Source organism: Haliaeetus leucocephalus, unplaced genomic scaffold, assembly GCF_000737465.1.
Source record: "Haliaeetus leucocephalus isolate CR32 unplaced genomic scaffold, Haliaeetus_leucocephalus-4.0 Scaffold0, whole genome shotgun sequence".
In the NCBI taxonomy this organism is placed as follows: domain Eukaryota; kingdom Metazoa; phylum Chordata; class Aves; order Accipitriformes; family Accipitridae; genus Haliaeetus; species Haliaeetus leucocephalus.
Window position 1 is genome coordinate 15,013,019 of NW_010972436.1, and position 14,427 is coordinate 15,027,445.

A 14,427-nucleotide genomic window follows, 5' to 3' on the forward strand; every position below is an offset into this window, starting at 1 on the left:
CCCACACGGGCCCCGCCATTCCCTACTGCCCCCCACACGGCACCACCGCTCCCTACCGCCCACCACACAAGCGCCGCCGCTCCCTACCGCCCACCACACGGGCACTGCTACTCCACTCCCCATGTCCCCAGCTGGCCAGCAGCCCTTGGGGACGACGGCCAAGCCTCGGCCTGCCGGCCACGCGACCGCCCTCTGCCCGTGCAGGGCAGGGCTGGGCTGGGCTGGGGGCGCCTGCACCCGCTCTCGCGCGGCCCCCACCACGTAACTTCAGAGAACGTGGAGATCCGACGGGACGTTCAACACGCAGAGATCACGCGAAGCCTATGTGTTGCTCCCTGCTCCCAGCCCTTAGTTTTTCCCTTGCGCTGACGCTTTTTAACAACTGATTCTGCTTCCGCTGCTCTCGTCTTACGTTAAGTATTATACAGTGCCACAAATCCGCTTGGGTGATTTGCAAAGGCAGAAAGCGTGGTGTCGAAGGATACGTGATGTTTCCTTCAGTGACTCATTTTAAAGGCTATAAGGTAAATTTTTCATCAGCGCTTTCTTTTAAATGATTTAAAATGACAATTTTGTTTCTTTCTGAAACATTATTTTTATTAACACTCAGGTTAAACGCTACCAGCAACTGATGCCAAAAACTTCCCTCGATTTGATTAAACGAGTTTTGCAAAGGCACGAAGTCTACTTTCTAAACGCTTTCTTAAAGGGCATTAGCAGTGAGTCTATTTATTTACTAACAGCTGCTCCATTAGATTTGATACATTCTTCTATTTCTAGTTCAATTCATACACTAAAAGAGTAACACTTGGGCTGGAGAGAGCAGGGGAGGAATAGAGCAAGCAACTGCATCGCTAAATTCCATTTAACAAAACAGTTTATTTAAAAAGCACTGTGTAAAAATAAATAAATAAACCATTTAAACAAGTGTTCTTTTATTCTTTTTCTTTCTTTTTAATTTTCACAATGTGTACCTGGAAAAATAACCACCTAGAACTATAGTATGCCTGGGACTCAGTAAATGAGCCATGCTCAATTGCTACCGAATATACTTCTAACCTCTAGGATGAACTGTAAACACTGCAAGGATTAGGCACTTCAAGTGAACTATAGAAAGAAAAATAATTTAAAAATCTATTATAGTAACTAGGGCTGGTGAGTTCTACACTTTCCTTTTCAGCCAATACTGTTAAGTCAAACTTTGACTGTAACAGAGTTTGTTTTTATTTTTTCTAAAGTAAATACATGCTGAAGTTTTCTGGCTTCTAGAGTTCATTAAAACATAGTTCACCACATATTTGAAACCTTTTTTTTCTTAGAACCAGATGATTTTTAAGACAAACTACAGTAAGTGGTTTGTTTAACAACCACATCTATCTTCAGTAATGGGAGAAATCCAGTGTTTATATACAAAACCTGGTTAAAAGCATGCAAGACAAATAAAATAAAAGTACAGTAAAAGGTGTTTTTCCTTTTTTCCAGCCACTGAGCTTGCTGTGCACAAAATATGTAACTGCTTAGTCCAGATGGTTACGGTCATGCTCTTTCACCCAAGTTGTCTGACTTATCTCTTTTTCAGAATTTAATCCAGGTGTTACACATAGAGAAAAACTACGCTCGACTAATACCACCCTCTACTGATACCACCAGAAACACTACGCACTTTTAAAAACCTAAGCATCGTATTTTACTAAAACACACAGATTTTACACCATTCTAATCACATCCCATTCAAATAGGCAGGCTAATAAGAAAAAAGAAAAATAATTTACAATAATTTTGAGTTTGATCTGTAACTCCTTTTTATGTGAATAATGCTCAGGGGTGAAGCCAGTTCCTAAGCACTGATTATTACCACAACCATTAACACAATTCATACATTCACACTCTGATGGATTTAATCCTTCAAAACATTAATACATTTTAATTTTGTGTACTCATTCTCAATTTGTAAGGCTGCAAGTCTGTGGCCATATTCTGCAACGTTTTAAGAGCTAGAAGTTTTAGCTGTTTAAATAAAAACTATATTTTTATCACTTGATTACTTACAGCTCTTCAGTATTCCTACTCATGTTGTAAAAGGTGGTTAAACAGAGATGCAGTTGTGAATTATTAATTGTAAATTCTGTATGGAATGCCCTACTCCCCAAATCATGCTAAAATAAATAATATTTTCGGGTTAAAAAGGTGAATTGTTCCTAATTAGAGCTAAGTAATGTTATGGTGTCCTCTGGATCTAGCCTAATTAAAACAGCATTCCAAAGGTCAAAAGCTAACTTATATTAATAAATCATAAAGGTTCATAATTGCAGTTGGTGCATTATTTTAATTACTAATAAAAAATATGCTTTGAAAGCTATTTCTCATTATCATTGTGTGAAATGTTACGATCGATGGTATGTGGAAAAGATTCTATTTACATATTCTTTTGTTCTGTTACGATGCTCAGGTTTCAGCTCCAAAGGCAAATCAACTTGCACAAATAATCTTCAGCCCAACTCACGACATGTATCTGATGACCACTTAAGGCAAAGGTAGCAGTTTTCTAATTAAAATAATTATTTCCAAGCACTGTGTTAGCACTGTAATAGCCAAACATTCGACTCTTCTACATCATCTCTCTGTACATTAGAGTTTGAAGCTAGGAGACTTACCAAGATTTTTTTGAATGAACATAAAATCCAAACAAACAACTGTGAATATTTATGAGTTCAAAGTGTAGAAACAGGTGTCTACCTACAATCACATGTATGACCTGGTTGAATATATTACCCTTAATACTTATCTCTATAGAGAATTTTCTTTTTCTGTACGACTTGATTACTCACAACAATAGAAAGCAGCCATGCAAGTACTGGAATATTCATGTTTTCATGCAATTTGACTGGCAGTTCTGTAATTGTGGTAAGCTGCTTTGACCAAGGTTTCTATAGCAACAGCCTTACTGTCAATTCTTACCTGTTTTCTGGTCATCCATTGTACTGAGCTTAGTCTCGTCAGCTACTGTTAAAAGGTAAATGTATAACGGTTAGCCCAGTTAGTGCCCATGCCCCACATGCATCCAACATTCCTTCTGTTTTGCTTTTTTTTTTTTTCAAGTTAGGGGACCTTAGCAATGTCATACTTCATGCAAATAAACTGCAACAGTAAGCAAACATTCTGGGTAGAAATGGCAGCAAACCAGTAACCTTCATGCAATGTCAGTCATGTTCACATCACAGGCAGGTACAATATGTTATTTACACGTTAGCACATCACAACTAGTCAAGACAAGTCAATACCACCAACCTTACTGTCCTCTGAGGAAGTTGGTGAATTAGGGATTGTAGTTAAGATATTCACAATTATTGTAAAGGAGCAAATCGTATTATATTTTATTATTCTGAGTAGGGAATTTTGTGTGTTTAAACAATCAAAACTCACTGTTTAAGGTTACTAGAGTCTGCACTTCAGAATCTCAATTCAATGGCAGAAAAATAGGTGGGCTTGTTAGCGATTACTTATTCTCAGTTGTTTTATCAGTTAAAATGATCATAGTCGATTGCCTGTCTTAGCTGCTGCTACTTTATAGGGCTTCTGATATAAATATTAAAACTTATGTCTCAAACAGATGTTCGACTAGCCCCATTTTCTAATTCTGAATGAACTCTCAAAAAAAAAAATACTCGCATCTTTAATATCTGCATCAAAATCCATCTATGAAATGAGAGACTACGAAGGATCTTTAAGACTAATTGCATTATAATCATGAACTGAGAATAATCCTGTCTACCTAGAACCACACCGTGGTACAGTTTTACGCAGTTATTCTATACGGATCGGTAAATGTAGTTTTCACCTCCATTTTAATAAATACTTTTAAAGTTTATGTATAACCATATATCCATAAGGCTACGATATTTAAATGTATAGACATTTACAAGTGGTACAAACAATACACAGGCCACTTGGCCATTCACATTAAGAATACTTTATTTCCCACCAGTAGACATTACGTGCAGTAGTCCTCCACATAAACAATGTGTTTGGAGTTACAGAATCTATATACTCACAACATGAAAATCAGGTTCAAATAAAACAATTGAAAAAATATCACTCACTACCTAGATCCATGCTTTTGGATTTTCGTGTTTTAACAAACTCCAACTGACTGGCATCTGAAAATTGCTTTGTACGCTTTTCTGACATGCTCTGGCGTCCAAAACCCTCTCGCTGGAAGGCAAGCACTGGATCAACATCTGGACTAAGAGTGCTGTAGGAAGGGAAAAAAATCATGCGAACATTTATCAAGATCACGCAACCTTTCACTCTGCAGAGAAAAGCATTTATTTAGCACGTGACTTCTACCAATGATAAAGTGCACATTTTTAAATAAACCACTGCAAGTAGTCAGTTACATACACGATGGATTTGTTTTACTGCATTGAGCAATTCTAGTTAAAAAGTACCAAGAATTTCACTTATGAGCTTTAATGAAAGCTATACATATCTGGTGTACTATACATACACTATCAGAATATACAGCCCTAACACAGGAATAATTTGAGGGAGAATAAACCAGTTCCTTTTTCTTCATGAAAAACAAATATATTCCGTTGATAGCAAATTAACAGATTTTTCTTCATCACAAAGTGTTTTTAGCAAAGCATAAATAGAAACTGTCCTGCCTGAAGCCCACAGAGCTTTAAACTTCTTCATTTAAAGACTTTGCATTAAAATTTCTCTCCATATGTGAAATTGCTTGTAATTTTTTCACAGCATCTCCTGGTTTTAACCTGGCCATGACAGACAAACACACTTCTACTCATTACTTCCTTACAGAGCAAGTATTCACCACAATGGTCCAGAACCATGAACTCAAGAATGCAGATAAAATTTGATGTGCAAGCTATACCATAGGCTTGCAATATGTCACCATGACCACAATGCACGTTAAAACCAATAAAAAAAAAACCAAAACAAAAAAACAAGACTGCTTATTGCTAATAAACAATATGAAAGGAAATTCATGCAAAGATCTTCTGACTCCTGGAAAATGAGAGAGTACTAAAAAGAGCCTGAAAGCAAGCCCAAAGAATTTAGATTTCTACTTCACCTGGCACAAAAAGAAATCGAAAGCATAAAATACTGAAAAAATGAGTACTTTGCATCATTGATATCTATCCTATAGGAAGAAGATCCCTCAAAAATTGCCCCTTTGATTGTTGTTGTACTTCAAGATAAAAAAAGCTAAATATTTTGTCACTGAGATCTCTGAATAGACTAAATGCCATTCAAAATATTGTATACATACATGTTTCAAAAGAATTATTTTCTACTTTAAGGGCTAAGTGTAACACACACCCCATATCTAGTGAGAAACAACCAAATAGTGAATTTCTGCAGAAACCAACTTATACTTTTAAATTCTGTAGCATATGCGTGTTTATGTATGCCATGTACTATAATTTATAGATGCATCTTTGATCAAGAAACAGTTGGGTATTAGGCACAACAGTGAAGAGATGTAAAAAAAAGTGTCCAAAGGCATCAAGTACTATAAAGGATGAAAATGACTACCTGCATTACCAGGCAGCCTAGAAGATAATTCAGTCCAGTAGTGGCAGATTTACAAATAATAAGATATGTGCATGTGACAAGCATATAATACTTAAGTGAGAGCAGAATCAGAGCTTATATGAATAAAGTCAATGTCAAGTGCCTTTTGACTTTAATGCTTCTGGCTCAGGCTCATAATGTTTTACATTTAATTACTGCAACTATTTCAGAGATGCCTGCACAATTTAGCAACATTTTGAAGCATATGCTTAAAAGCTCTGATGAATCAGCGCCCAAACTCAAAAAATAACCGTTGAGACCTCACATTCACTCCTACAAAATACGGAAAAAATTATCTCCACATGATAGAAAGATAAAACAGACAAGGCCAATATACACTTCTAGCATTTACAGCAGCACAACACATAGCTGAATAAGAACCACCTAAGTCTGAAAACGTCCTCTGAGTGACTCAACTGAACTTACAGGGTTTCAACACCTTTCATAATCAGATCATAAATGACTTTCCCAAGGCCACACAGGAGTTTCTGGCTCACTGCTAGTCAGCCCAGTCTCTGAAGGCCAGAAAAATGTGGTTTTACTAAGTGAGAATTTTCTCTAGCAACATCTGTTAACACAGCTCACGTTAGTTAAAGATGACCGGCTTCATGTTGCTGAACAAAATGTATCCTGTGACACTTTCTTCAAAAAGGGTGAATTTCTAAAACTATTTGTTTTGGCTGCATGCTTCTTTTTTCATATGAGCTTGCTTTGATCCATATATATAAAGCTTCTAATAAAGCTGAATATCATTTTCATGTAAATACAGCATGCACATATATATTCAACTTGAATTCCTAAAAACACACTAAAACTTGGAAGTTAAATAAAACTCAAAAAGGGCACCACAGGTCCTGTAGGGAGCAGTGGAGTCTGGACACGGCGTCAGCAACCAAGAATTCTGGAGACTGGATCCCAGTGTTTCCACTGACACTGCCTTTAGGGGCTTTGTCTCTGCTTCTCTTATATGCCCTTATCACACCTACCTTCCACACATACTTATTAGGGGGATTATTACTCCATGTTTGCATAGTATCCTGCATACTAAAGGTGCTACGCTTGGCACCAAAAAATTACTTGCTCTCTGACATCACGCCACCTCATACCTTTTTACAGTACAAATATCTGAGCCCTATGTAGAGTCATCAGTTTTCATGTCCTGGTTTATTTCTATTATTAATGACCCACGAGCGTGTTTTTGTAATTAAGGAAGGAGCAGACCACAGGAGTTTGAATGCATGTACATTGCCTAAAAGTATTCAAAAGCCCCCGTGAAGATCCACAACTGGAAAAGCCAATGAGCACAGAAGAGGAACTACTGCCCCTAAAAATGCCTCATTTTAATGTTTTTCAACTACATTAATAAAAGACAGAAGGTGAATTTAGTGCAAGTCATTAAGCAATGCCAAATGCAATTTACTATATTCTAGCATACTTAACAAATAAGATTTCTGGAATGACAGCTGATCCTTAAAAGAATGTAACCGTCTTCTGACCCTCAATGTTATTAAAATTCCACTTATTAATCCTGTCTTATTGCCCCTTTGTTTTCATAACATTTTCATCAAGGATTAGGGAGATATTGTGAAGCTGGAAAAGCTTACATTTTCTTCTGTGATTCAGAACAGCTGCCATTCTTGTTTGGATAACCCTTCATCCATATTCTTAGTTTTACCCTTTGTGCCTTCCAGCAAAAATCATACAACGCACCTTCATTTTACAAGTCTTCCTTCATCCATTAGCAGCAGGAAATTAATGCAACAATCTAATTCTACTGCTATTTACCTTTTTACAAATAGAATACATTAGTTAGTAAGGCGCTGCACTGATCTACTCTTTTAAGTGCAATTGTATCTGAAGACCCTTACCATTTCTCATACACACATTTAAAGGTTTTGAGCATGATCAGTTCCACAATATCTAATCTCTATTTTCTTTACTGTTACTTTCATTTTCAAAGAAGTATATGAATAGCAAGATATGCTGTAGAAGGAAATGTAAAAGCATTTGCAGGTTTCAAATGGGCTCTTACTTTATGCTATAGGTTTTTGCTCATATTTGGCTAAAAAAATTCCCTCAGCAATAAGCTATTATGTGCAGCCTTGAGTACTATTCTATTTAAACGTCTCAGAATCTCAGCTCTAAAAGCTTTTACAAAAGACAGATGGACCTTTCAAGGACCCAAATTACAGGTATGACTTGTCCAAGAGAAGAGCTGCAACATTAAAACAAAATGCAAATGAGGATGAAAAAAAATACCTTTTTATACAATCATTAAAACAGTGCTTAAAATACAGAACTCACTTCCTGGACATAAGATGAAATAAACTAATATAAAGCAAAGAAGAAGCTGACAGGTGCATATCAGCTGGCAGGTGCTATTGCTGTTTTATTAAGATATTGCTGACACATTCATAACAGGCTCAAGAGACACAAAAAATAAGAAAATTCATATACTTCACACCATTTGTGGTAATTATCTAGCTTCCAAGAAGCGGCAGTGTACGGGGTGGGCTTTTATTTTGCTATTACTATAGATAATTACAGGACTTGCAAATTAAATCTTAGATCTGTATTAATTGTACTAACTAAGCAATAAACAGTATTTCTTTGCCAGGAACCTAAGCAAGTCAATAATGGAGCTCAATGCATTTCTCATTAAGACTCTCATATTAAAATGTATAAAAGTAATTAGAGACTCAACCTAAGATTCACAGAAATTATTTTTACTCTAGATAAAACATATAAAGTTACTTTCCATAGTTTTAAATGTGGAACTATTACTTTCCATATTTTTAAATGTAGAGCTATTACAGTACACTGCCTTTGCATGATAGTTACAAATCATATAATGATATGAAAGGTATTTTATCATGCATAATGAAGAAATCTTAACTAGTTCTTGTTGCACAAGCATTAACACTAAGGCAAAACAAAAAGCTGCCCTGACCTCTAAGCAGACACTAAAATTACTGTACATTACTAGGAAAATCAAGAAAGTATACAGAAGTATTGAAAGGCTCCTAGATATATACTGGAATACAAAAATAAAATCTTTATTTTATAGACTTAGAAATATTTACAGTGAGGTTTATAAATTAAAATTTCCAATTGGAATTTTTCTTTCATCCTTCATAAACTCAAGTGTTTAAATTTGCAAAGTTTTTTTTACAAAGGCTAGCTCAGTTGGCAACTAAATTAATATTAAATCATCAAATTAACACAGCCATATACTGATTTGGTCTTAATAACAATTAGTAAAATTTCCACAAATGTGCTTTGACAGAGCACAAAACTCCAATCAGAAGTAGAAAGTCTAACAGATTATCTGCAGAGATGTCCTTCCTGAAACAGTTTGAAAATAGAGAAATCTAAATATGATGAAAAAACCCAAAAGATTAATATTAGCAGTAGCCAAAAATTAAACTAAAGAGAAAGACATAAGTGCAGTCATCTCTTTTTTCCTTCCACTAAACCATGCTCTTACCAGTCTGTTGACTCATTAATTGCAGCTTTAGCCCATCCACCAGCATCAACAGTGCCAAACCCAACATCATCGTGGGAACTGGATGACGACTGGTCAGAGAGATGAGGAGGGAGGACTGACAGCCTGTCATCTTCAATAATGACAGTGTCATCTTGGGGCATGTTCACCGTTGGAGACAGCTGATATTTACCTGAACAATAAAAGGGAGAAAAACCCCAAAACCTAAATAATGGCAGAGAGTGCCTTGAATAATATATAATCACAGCTGATAAAATGTCACGTCAAACTGCAATGCTACTGATAGGAGTGACACAACACAGACAATAAAATTAACTATGTCTTGCTTTATACGCATCTTCCTATGCAGAGGTCTGAAAAGTAATATACACCATTTGTATCTGCGGCCTACTGCAAGAAGACCACATAATCACAGAAGGGTTGAGGTTGGAAGGGACCTCTCATCTGGTCCAACCGCCCCCTGCCCAAGCAGGGACACCTACAGCCAGTTGCCCAGGACCCTGATCAAATGGCTTTTGAGTATTCTACTCCACCAGCTCCCTGGGCAACCTGTGCCAGTGCTCAGTCACCCTCACAGTGAAGAAGTGCTCCCTGATGTTCAGAGGGAACCTCCTGTGTTTCCGTCTGTGCCCATTGTCACTGGGAACCACTGACAAGCACCTGTCCCAGAAGACAGTATCTTCTCTTGCATCAAATCATTTGGTAGAAACAAAGAATGAGTTCAACGGGGACTTACAGACCTCATCGCTTCTCCTGATCAGTCTTGCCCTCATGAAATTTGAAACTTGTTTGACTGTTACTGGGAACTTGGAACCCTTTAATCTTGTGAAAGGTGATGAGAACTCACAGCTAGAGCTAAACAATTCCAAATTTTAATTCTCTCCTTCAAAAAATAATCTGGAGGCACACATGCAAAATGTGGAAAAAAAGATTACCTAATTCTGTTACCACCAAATTCAAGTAAGTTTTAACACTGTTGTTAAAATGCTTAAACTAGAGCCATTGCATACATGAAAGAGAGATAATGAAGACTCAACATTATTCTTTGTTCGGTAGCAGACTTCATTGTCTTAATTTGTGAGAGTAGCAGTTAAAAGATGATATTTAGAGGATTCTTACAAACTAGTAAAACACTGTTTCCAAGTAAAAACCAATTTTAATGTGCATATAAATATTATAAAACCACTACTACTGCTGCTTTTATAGGTATAAATATATACACATATTTATACTTTCCAGTAATCATTTCGATGCATAAGATTGTATAACAATTTTCAAACTACTGTATAAAAAGCAAAAGCAACTTTTAAACCTATAGAAAACTTTATGCGACCAAAACAGACCAAAAAGTTATAAAGAATATCAGAAAGAATATTTTCATTGCAATGCTTTGTAACATAACTACGGTTTAAGCTGAATAAATCTGGTTTTCAGGATACATTCATGAGATACCGGGTTGGGAGGATGGGGTATTATATAATATTATTTGGACAACAGTGGAAATACAGGATTATCAACATTTAAAAACTTAACTTGGAATAAACAGAGGTTATTTCAGTATCTAGAAACAGTAAACTAAAATTTGCTCTAAGGAAAATAACGATTTGCAAATCTGGAAGAAAATTATTTAATTATCTGAGGCAATGGCTAGTTATTAAGTGTGATTTCTTCAAATTAGCTACATATATTTTTTTATGTGATAGAATATCTTTAAAAATATTTTTTCCTCCTGGACACTGATGCTCAACTTAAAAAGATCTGTCACTTAAAATGTTTGGTCTTAACTCTCACTACACACAACATTATTTCTAGTGAACGATCATGACACTACATGAATTTTATTCCTGGAAATGTATTCTCTTACTAAAACAATTAGTAAAATTGTCACACCTCATGAGAAGAAAAGCACTAGCTTAATCAACCATTAATCTGACAACAAACTCTAAATTGCTCTAAAACTATGATGCACCACAGAAATAATATATAGCAAAACTTATATTTCCATAACATAAACTGCTTCTATGGACACAACAAATATTTTCATGCTTTATTTTTCATACAGATATGGAAAAATTGTGTTGAATTAGGGGAAAATATTTTTTTCCTCTTTTCTGGAAAGGTTTCCATTACCATCACTACCTTTGCATGCTATTATTAAAAAACAAACAAACAAATAAAACCTTATCCGTAAAGAGCTAGCTAAAATCATTGCTGCACTAGGTAATACATTTTGTATAGCTTTCCAGAGGGGGAAAAACTGGCTTCAGAAGAGATCACTGAAGAAAGCTGAAGAAGTGGCTGGAAGAAAAAGGTACTGCATGGCAAACATCTCATCACTGTCAAACTGAAATAAATGTGTTCAGTTTGCATAACAGCTGATTCTTTGCCCAGCAATAGCTTCTTTGACGGACAGGTTAATGTTTAGCCTGGTAATGTACTTCTTTCCAAACATAATGCCTACAAGACTGTTAACTCTGTAGTTAATAACGTCTCCAAAGAATTGATTGTGAAAAGGTATAACCTTATGGCATTCGGCAGATTGAACATCCCATTTGAGAGGCTACAGTAATTCAGTAACATTTTTAACTTTTCACTACCTTTCTTTATATCTGACAAGGGTGAAGACTGACATTTTAATAGTTGCTTTGGAATTAAGGAGAAAATCCATCTGACGTGCCTATGCTTTTCACTTCAGATGAAGCTAAAAACAGGTGAAAGGCTTCACCTCCAGCAGATGGTTAGATAGACCTCCGCAATGGACTCAATACATCCTTTGTAGAGAGCTCAGCTGAAGTGGACAGAAAATATCCTTGGAGAAAGCAACTCTGCAAGTATTGTGAGAAACATTACAAGGAAACATCAAAGAAACTTCAAACCTAGTAATCATCAGTATAGTTGACTGATCTGCAAATCTAAGACATTGCTCGAGCTGTCTACAAACCTCCCCAAGACAATAATTTTCCCTCGGGCTAGAAAAGTGCTATAAAATTTAGACTCTGAATACACTTCAAGTCCAGTTTTGCATATATTAATTCAACTTCAGCAAGGTAATCTCTAATAATATAAAGTATTTTGGACGGTGTAATAAGGAAGGGAAAACATTCTCCCTTTCAAGTGTGTCTCCTCTCAGGACAATGAGGCTCAAATTTCTTGAACAAGTTACCAATCTAAACAAGCGTAGCCTGAGGACCATACCAAACTATGGGGTAAGAAGAGTTCCCATCTGTCTGTGCAGAAAAAGAACTCTCAGAGTTCCAGTACCAAATGGCTGGTCTCCAGGTCTATGAGGACTTTCAGCTTAGAAGGAAAAACATGCCAAACAGCAACACTTCAAACCTATAACAGTATAGACCTATAATAGGCCAGAAAATAAGTTTGGACCTGAATTAAACCACCAACGTAAAGTGCTCCAAAAAACCCTGAGCATACACAGGACATAAAATGAACAACAGGCTTACTCATGAAGAACCCAACTACTCCAGGTCCTTTTAAATCTTGAAAAATCCCTGAAGTTTGGTTAATCAGTTTGCTGTGATAACTTGGCTCCCCTACTACACTGCATTGTCACGATACTGCATCTGGCTTGGTTCTTGTGCTTTTGCTATCGCTTTCTCTTTAAAGGAAGGTCTAAGAAATCTGTTGAACACCCTTATGATATGTTCAAAACCAAGTATTGCTTTATGAGTGACTCTCATGAGCATTTTGATGTCATGGGATTCAGACCAATGGTACGCTTCAAGACTCTTGCACAAGTAGAGGGTCTTTCTTGCTCTGACATGGCAAGTGATTCCTAACCTGTCCCACCAAGAAATCAGCAACAGCTATTCTGTGATTAAGAATGAAGTATTAACCAAAGTAATAAAAAGAGTAATAAATAATGGAAATAATAATAAAAGGAAATAGTGATGATGACAATGGTAATAGTGATGAGACTTGCTACAGGAGGGATACAGGCAATTGTGCAATGAAAAATCAGAATTTCTGCAGATCTTGATTTTTTTTATTTTTTACTAACAGCATATTTGTCCCCAGCAATATACTGAGTTTTGGCAAAATTTCCCATAGATACTCATATAATCTAATTTTCCAAGCTAAATGGAGGTGGGATTGGTGGTAAATGTCTGGTGAACGTCTGAGGACAACTATATCCACTATATCCAGGCTTTGGATTTCAAGAGAGTGCTCACATCTGTCAAGACTATTGTAGCAGACCAGCACATCCTGATGAGATTCCTGGCTGGGGAACTGCATTCTGCTTGTAGAGGGTTATTTTCATTTCATTGACACACACACACGCTACATCTCTAGCTTAATTTTTTTCAGTAGTGCTTCCTCCTGATTCTGTCCTTAAGACAGCAATTTTTTATGTAGAGAACAAAGTATTTCCTGTTGTGTAGGAACTATCAAATTTTACAAAGTTCTGAGGGATCCTTCAGGATGAAAAGAAAATTCAGTGCAAGCTATTCTTATTCTGTGTACCCCCTGATAAATAACTTCTGTTTAGTCACCGTTAGCAACAAAACCCACTGTGTTCATAAAAAAAAATCAGCAACTAGAAGAAAGAGATGAAAGAGGACTTTGTACTAAGCTGTTTGTTGAATAAGAATAATTTATATACACAGCAGCTATGTATTTGCGTATTGCAAAACTCAGGAGCATAATGGCTGATATACAAGGATGGTGTATCAGAAGAAGAGGCTTGAATTTTTAATCATAGAGCCAAGCAAACCAGCATTACACAGTTGTTATTTTGAATATACTAACATGCAACCTGAAAATATTAAAAATAAATAAATAAAATATGGTGTTATTATAGCCATCTAATTCTTAAGACTCAATTCGTTTAAATAAAAAACGCCTCTTCAAAAACAAAAATACCACTCCCTGAATACAGAAAGCCATACCTCCTCTCCATCAGAAATTTTCAGTGAAATATAATCAAATGAAAAAGCGTAAGAAAATCTGTAATAGCAATAATCATCTAGAAAAGTAGATCAACATAAGAATCATTGGAAACTTTAAAAGATTCATGTAGCCTTTATGCAGTAAGCAAACATTATTTTACATAATTTAAATCACGCTCTAAAATTGGTATTTTATTCCCACTCTCACAGCAAGGCTCTGACAAACAGTTCTTGCTGTCAGTTATGGATTGAAAGAGTAAGGAAATTGTCTTAAATACCTTTCCTGAAAATTACATTAGATGTATTTAAAAGAAACAAAAGTCTCTTAAAAGTTCTGTTTCAAATTTAAGCAATGACTAAAAAGAGCAGGCATTGTCCAGACCTTGAAATTATCACTTTTGAACAGTCTAACTTAGGAAG

At 36.0% G+C, this 14,427-nt stretch overlaps 1 protein-coding gene across 9 annotated transcripts in view; it reads right to left on the bottom strand.

Annotated features, from left to right (window-relative positions):
• PARD3 (par-3 family cell polarity regulator) overlaps positions 1–14,427 on the bottom strand; it is a 460,545-nt gene that overhangs the window by 152,043 nt on the left and 294,075 nt on the right. For 4 of the 9 annotated variants that reach the window (XM_010585310.1, XM_010585290.1, XM_010585319.1 and 1 more), the window contains 3 exons: positions 9,086–9,275; positions 4,101–4,252; positions 2,959–3,003 (listed from right to left, as the gene is read on the bottom strand). In XM_010585310.1, the coding sequence (XP_010583612.1) occupies positions 2,959–3,003; positions 4,101–4,252; positions 9,086–9,275 (387 nt within the window). The remainder of the gene's footprint in view (positions 1–2,958; positions 3,004–4,100; positions 4,253–9,085; positions 9,276–14,427) is intronic. The other 5 variants (XM_010585343.1, XM_010585335.1, XM_010585328.1 and 2 more) reach the window with 3 other exon arrangements.